This window comes from Scomber japonicus, chromosome 13, assembly GCF_027409825.1.
Source record: "Scomber japonicus isolate fScoJap1 chromosome 13, fScoJap1.pri, whole genome shotgun sequence".
NCBI lineage: Eukaryota > Metazoa > Chordata > Actinopteri > Scombriformes > Scombridae > Scomber > Scomber japonicus.
In genome coordinates this window covers 16,746,275-16,753,613 of record NC_070590.1, presented here as the reverse complement: position 1 = coordinate 16,753,613, position 7,339 = coordinate 16,746,275, and the positions used below count along the sequence as shown (strand labels likewise).

Here is a 7,339-nt window from a genome sequence, read left to right as displayed (position 1 = left end):
TTGAGACTTGAGATAAAGCATTACAATAAAGTACAAAGAAAACATTTAGGCAAATCTTTCTGGATGTTCTCAGCACCATCTTCGCTGTACCATATCCATGCTATATACAAAGCCAAAGTGGATATGCCTCTTCCTAGCTTGTAAAAAACATAAAAATGACACAAAGAATCTGTGAATGCAGACTGAGTGCACATGTTGACACAGAGCATGAGTCATGTGCCATAGATGAGGATTTCATCACTATTAAGAGCTGGGCAACCTTGACTTTTGAGGGGTAATGTAACTGTTAAAAGCAAGATGCAGTTGCTTTGTACAGTTTTTTTCTTTTTCTTTTGTGGCCTGTGAATTTTTTTGACGGTCGACCAGACAAAATGGGGGAGCGAAACAAAAGCTCTCATCTTCTTGTCTCAGTCCACATGCCTGTGCTCTCCTTCTCTGTTCTCAGACGTAGTATTCTTTGTCTTTGTTCTTTTTGCCCTTTGTGATTGCCTTGGCCACAGAGGCTGTTGGTGTGCTTTTGTCTTTAACCACTGCTCCGTTGCCCTCTACAGTGGAATTGTTGGCAAAATTGTGACTCTGGTCTGACTGGTAGGAGCCCTCGTCCCGGTTGCGGTACTTGTACATGGCATAGAGGAGGATAAGAATGCAGAGAGCAGCAGCAGCCACAATACCAACCACCATGCCCGTGGTGCTACTGGACTCCCTGATCACCTCCACGGCGCCGGGTTGGCTCTTTTCATCAGAGGCTGTGGGGTTGGCTGTGGGCACATGGGGAAAATTGGGGGGGTAAGTTAGTCCTGGTGTGTTTCGGGATGATGGAGGAGCAGGGGGCAGAAGCACCTGGTCACGGGTGTTCATTTTGCCTGCGGGAATATGGAGCTGGTCAGGGTTGGTGGTGGGAACATAAGGAGGTAGGGGGCGGGGTTTCTGGACTCCACCCTCACCGGCAGCGGGTGGTGGAGGAAGGACTGTCCTGTCAGTGACCATAGGGGAGTTATTATTGTAAAAGTCCTCATCATCGGATTCCGTCATCTCCCCAGAGCCGAAGGCCGAGACCTCCACAGGGTCACCACAGTCCTCCTGGTCCGGGGGGCAGGAAGGGTGAGGAGGGAGTATCAGGGACTCTTTGGTGGTTTCAAGTGGGGATAGGAGGGTAGGGGGAGGAGGGATGACGGGGTAACGGGTGGCAATAGATGGGGGCTCAAGGGAATCCACTGTTATAATAGGCAACACTAATTCACCTCCTAGAAAAGAAACAGAAGAGGTAGGGGATCCTAAATTAGAACAGCATTAAAACCCAAATTCTGGTTAAACAGTTGCGCTCATTAAAGTAGAAACACAATCTGCTCATTATGTAGAATAGCACTGAGGAATTAAACTAATATTAGCAATAATATCAGTGATATTATTTAAAGTGATGGCACATATTATGCTGATTTCAACATTACTACATGAGGTTATTTACACCAACATTTGGCACAAGAAGAGAAAAACAAATTAAAAGCACTGTGACGTTCTCAAATGATGGGTACAGCTTTTGGTTCTCATGTGGAGTCAATGTGCAGATTGAGAATATGTAACATAATTAAACTTAAATGCAATACAGCAAGAACACAAAAGAGCTCACATGTAGACACAAACATACAAGGTGACCCATGAAGGCGGCAGCTGAATGAAGAGCATGTAACAAACAGAGCACACGTCAAATAAAAGAACAGTAAATCAAATTGTCATGTGACTAGATGCACATCTGCAGGCAGACGTAAGGGGTGACAAGAAAAAATAAGTTATTTGATGTAGAAACCAATCTCGTATCACATGTGGAATATTATGTGAAAGCAACCAGTGTGCCCTGTACTGTATATCTTTAATCACTTACTGAGATATAAATTACTCACCAAGCATATTTAGTTATAAATATGTATACAGATGAGGGACAAATGAAAGGAAAAAACAGAATAGAAGAGAGAATAAATATCAAATGCAGATGCTTCTGTGCACCAGGGTTCATTGAATGAATGAGTATGAAAATGATGTGAATAAAATGCAATGGCCTTGATAGTCACCAGATCTCTGATCCAGCTGAACACCTATGGAGGATTTTGGATTAACATATATACAAATGGTAAAATATAGACTAGCATCGTGATGTCTGTGACTGTCTTTCATGCTATATGTCCTTTTGTTATCCCTGGCTATATTTGTTTTTTTTATCTGCTGTACTCAGGTCTCTCTTGCAAAGATATATTGAGCTAAATGAGATTACCTGATTAAATAAAAGTTGTATAATGAGGGATCATCTTGTGAAGGAATGATGTTCATTAGAAGGAGCAGTGAAGCTGTTCTGGAGGCTTGTGGTGGCCTGACTCCATACTATGTCACTTGATATTGGTTTTTCCTTTAATTTGTCACCCATCTGTATGTATGATACTGTATATTCTCTTTTATATATATGAGCTCTCATGCCATGCATTGACATTTTATCTTTGATCTAAGTCTGAGGTCAGAAAGTCTTCTGTATGGTTGTGAAGGAATATTTCAGCCTGTGAAGTTTGTTTACTTGTGGTTTTCTTGCATCATTATTTGCGTCACATTTTGCCAGGCCAGTTGACAACAAACAATTCTGATAAAGTCATATTAATAATTGAGGGAACCATAATAAGGGTGGACTTCTTCTTAAGTTCCCAAGCTTGTTCTATCACAAGCCCCTGATCCTCCGTCTACTGTTAGCCACTCTTAATGACTGCAGTGCACTTCATAATGACTTCCTTCCATCCATTTAAGTAGGTTACAGGCATGACTTAAAAGCTCATATATGGAATCAAATTATGCTGTCCACTTTCAGATATTTGCTACAGACTCTGCTGTAGCAAATATCTGAAAGTGGAGAGCTGTTTGGCAGGATCCCTGAATAAACCAGTTTATGATAGCAGAAACAGGGTATGACTGGAAATGGAGAACTGAACAATTAAAAAAAATGTTGGCTGCCTGAAGTGATCAGTTTTCTGACATTTTTAAAAGTGTCATTACTAATAGTGTGATAAGAGCCGTACTCCCATCTTGTTTTTGCCATGGCTGACCCACCTGTTCCTGGTTCACACTCTTCCAGGTCCTCGTCATCACTTGGACACTCGGCTGATGCCACCAAAATATCGTCAGAGTTCTGTGGCTGGATGGCAAATGAAATGCGTTAGCTGATTTAACACATACACGGTCAACACACTCACATCATGCAGATTTGTGCTCACTGTTTTGTGTGTGTGTTTACTGGCTGGAAAATCTGCAGTGTGTTGCAGTGTACTGTACTTCAGTGTTTTGGCTCGGAGCAACACTAGTAAGACTTAAAATCCAAAATGGGCCCATATGCAGCTGCTTTTTTATCCTTTGGCTCACTTTATATGTTTACAAACAACGTAACAGCACTACTGGTGGAAAGCAAATCCTCAGTGGGCTAAATGCTATGCAGTGGTTTCATTTAATTCTATATAATTTGATTTATGTACAATTCTTTTATTTCAATATTGCAAAAACAAATTCTCTGATGCTGAATCATGCTTCAGTGTGTCTAAATTGGATTTTAGGGTGCACAGTGGACTCAGAATACCTGAGCAGAGTGGGGAATAGATGGTTCACTAATGGATTACTTGGATAAATTGAAAATACAGAGAAGGCAATCAAGAGACAAGAAATGTAATGAAAAATGCACTCTGTATTTTTATTAGGAGTGGCAGGTGGCTTTTTTCTTTTCTTTGAAACCTCAGGACTCCAAGTACAACTGCTGAAATCCCTCCAATTTGGCAGCTTAACAGCATTTGTATTACAAATCAGATCATTTGAAATGGTGGAATCAAACCTGTTGTAAGATGACATGTGCAGTATGTTATTGAATTGATTTAAGTAGTATTTTATTCTAATACTTACTGTGTACAATTTCTACAAAGAAGTGTATTAGATATAATGATTTGATTGTATTAGAAACATTTGTGTCCTCAGTAGTGATGTGTGTTGCAATTAGAAATATATTAAGTCTCATACAGGCTTTTGTTACATGTTCAAACAAAATTATTATTACTTGAGATTGCTTGTGTTTTGATTTAAAGCTTTAACAGCAACTTCTGTCTAATTACCAAAAAAAACCCCAGAATGACTTCTTTGCTGAAGAGTACTCATATTCAATTCAACCCCTGCACAATAAACATCGGAGTTAATCCTTCTCTGAGACTTTCAGGGGAAATTTGAAGCCTTAGAAACAGGCGAAGATGCCAATATGAAGACTTACTTTCACGAAAATGTTTCAGTTTAATTAGACAGAACTAGGACTCTTTTTCCAGAGTTAAGAGTCATGGTCGTTGCAGTGTAGAGAGGAACCAAAGACAATTTGATTGCCACACAGTAAGATATGGTATTACATTTAAAATTTCAGTGCATGTATTAATACAACATAGACATCTTCCAAATGTGAACAAAATATACAAAAGTGAGATAGAATAAGGATCAAGGATCCAGGTGTGTTATTTTACACACATACAGAACATTTAATACAACTCCTTAACTCTATTCTGTTGTCAGACCCAGGGTTAAAGCTGTTTTAGAAAAGTATATATAAAGAAATAGAACATATCATTCAATGTTGCCCTTTTTACTGAGTGAATTGATAAATAAATATTTAATATCACTTGAGTCAATTAAGAATGTCCTCAAATGTACCAGCAATAGATGGCCTCTAAATTCAATACACAGACCAAATGACACATAATACATGTGTGTGTGTGTATATGATAAAAAATAGATGATAATATTTAATTCCTTTTTTTGTTCTTAAGGTCTTAACACAATCATTTTCTTAATCATTATTATTTGATGTGGGTGTTCACGATAGAAAGAAAGAACTATTTTCAATACCAAAGAGAAGAAATATTGATGTAAATCCTTGGAAATGCACACTGACATATGTGCAACGCTTACAAGTAGTTAAATACTATCCAAAGCCCGATGTCTCTAAAGACTGAATTAATGCTAGCATGTTGTAGAGTATTATTGCCTTCTGGTGCTAAACTATTTTAAAATCCCACAATTTCTTCCTCCTGGAAAAGTAATGACTTAACAGTGTGCTGGTAAGATTGCATAAAAACGCCAACAATCACTGATTTTATGAATAGCCTTCATGTAAGTTACAACCCAATTAACTCCCAATTGTTAATTAATCATCATCCAATTTTCTACAAATATTCCTTTACACTCTCTGACCTTCGAGATGCTCTCCCTTAAGCTGGGTGAGCGCTGCCTGCGGGTGGTGGTAGTAGCCATAGTGGTGGTGGTTTCCATGATTGTGGTTGACATATCAGACACTGCCAGGGGGGTGGCTGAGGTGGTGTCAGTAGTCAGCACAGACAGTGAGTCCCCAACCAGACGCAGGTTCCCCTCAACCTGAACACTGGGGTCATTTTCTGCTGCCAGTTTGAGCACCTGGAGGCCGTTGTAATACAGCCCTGAAATCTGACCTTGGAAAGGTCGACCCTTGTCATGACCACCAATTTTAATGGCTGCCTGGCTGTTAAAGATGGTCAACTGTCTCCCTAAAGTTATAAAGAGACATGAAGAAAAGAAGAGACAGAAAAAGGGAGAGAAAGGTACAGTAGACATAGAGAAGTCATATCAGAGATCTTGCACAGGAACATAATTTGGACCAGGTGGGACTTAGTGATTATAGACATTATAGTTAGTCATTTGTTTAAAATTTGATTTAGATTTTAACTTTAAAAGGGAAAGCTTAGTTAGCAATACGTTTGTAACTCAGACTTTATACATGCAGGTTAAAATCACCAGAGGAGGCTTAAAGATTATATTTAGTTGTCTATTTATGTGTTTTGACAGACAGTCATTTTGGATTATCTCTCAATAAGTTAGCAAAGAGTCCGTGGGGAAAAGGGACAGATGTTTTCCAGGATTAATTTATCTCCCTCTTTACTCAAAAATATATGGTGCAGGGATGTGTATCTTATGACTTCTTTTAACAAGACTGGGCGAATTATTAAAATGGAAGTCTTCTTACTATATGCTTTAGAAATGACAATATAAACTAAACACCCCTCCCCTTGCTGACTTTATCAGCCATTAGGCCATTAAAACACGCTTTGCTCTGGTTTTCCCCCTCGTCCAATTGTTTCACCTCCTGAAAGGGGCAATGATATCTACCAGCGCCATTGTCAGCAGCTTTACTGATAAGCAGTGTTACATCAGAGGAGGAGGACTGCAGTAATAGGCCCATCTCAGGAGAATACTTATTAGCAAAGTTAATGGCTGCAAACAGTGATCTACTTTAACAGCCTGTCAGGGCTGTTCTGTCGCAGCAAAAAATGTCAGCCCGGGATTCTGAGATGGTCATTATCGTGCATGGTAAGGTAATGCAAGGCTGCAGGGAACAGAAGGGAGGAGGGTGTTCATTTGATGTGAACACATCCAGGTGTTGAGGTTTAATCTTTCAGTTTAGAAGGGATGAGAACCGGTCAGCTTATGTCACATGTTAGTTTCATTACACAGCATTTAATGATTTTTAAATAGAATAATTACACACAGTATCTAATTACACACAGTGGTTAAGAGGGACGATAGGGGGTTAGACAAGGGTTATGTGTTTTTAGTTAATTGGTTTAAAATCTTTGTTAAGGGTGCAGCTTTTACACAAGGTGCAAGGGTGACAAAGAATAAATGGCAAGTATGCTATACCCCTTTGAATTTTATGATGTTTTGGACAGCCCTTTGTGGCCATCAAAATTCACAGCCAATATGAAGTCCAATTAAATGGGAAGTATACATCTGGGTAACAGCACTTGATCCTTGTCACCCTTGTCTTCTGTCACTGCGTCGCTCATGGAGGCAAGTAGTTTAGTAGTTATTTCAAGGATTCATTAATTAATCAATTAATTTTTACCTTTATCGAGTAGCCACTCGTCAACTACCCGACCAAGTCTGTACGGGATTCTTTGTCTAGCAATAGCCAGTCGTTCATTATCATAGTGTCCTTCAAAGAATTTGGAGAGAGATTAAAGGTTAAAGTCTGCAAGTTGAAAGATCACAGGGTTAGAAACAGTGTTATAATGGCTAACAGGTTTAACAAGTTATCAATTTTAACCCATCTGTGAGTTAAAAAGAAACTTGAGCTTTACTTAGTGTTATCTAGTTATTAAGAGTAACATTGTTAATGCTAATTAGAGTAATGTTTAGGCTATTTATAATGTGCTACACTAATTAGTGTTATTCAGCTAATTTTTAAGCAAAACATAATCTTCAGTAAAAACCAATTACAGTAAAATGTAAAATCGTTTTATGTACTGTATAA

General features: G+C 38.9%; 1 protein-coding gene across 1 annotated transcript in view; it reads right to left on the bottom strand.

The window, feature by feature from the left end:
• Positions 1-226: 226 nt before the first annotated feature.
• nrxn2a (neurexin 2a) overlaps positions 227-7,339 on the bottom strand; it is a 97,438-nt gene continuing 90,325 nt past the window's right edge. Inside the window, exons 17-20 of the mRNA XM_053331014.1 lie at positions 6,932-7,021; positions 5,248-5,576; positions 3,085-3,169; positions 227-1,244 (exon numbers count right to left, since the gene is read on the bottom strand). Of these exons, the coding sequence (XP_053186989.1) occupies positions 442-1,244; positions 3,085-3,169; positions 5,248-5,576; positions 6,932-7,021 (1,307 nt within the window). The 3' untranslated portion in view covers positions 227-441. The remainder of the gene's footprint in view (positions 1,245-3,084; positions 3,170-5,247; positions 5,577-6,931; positions 7,022-7,339) is intronic.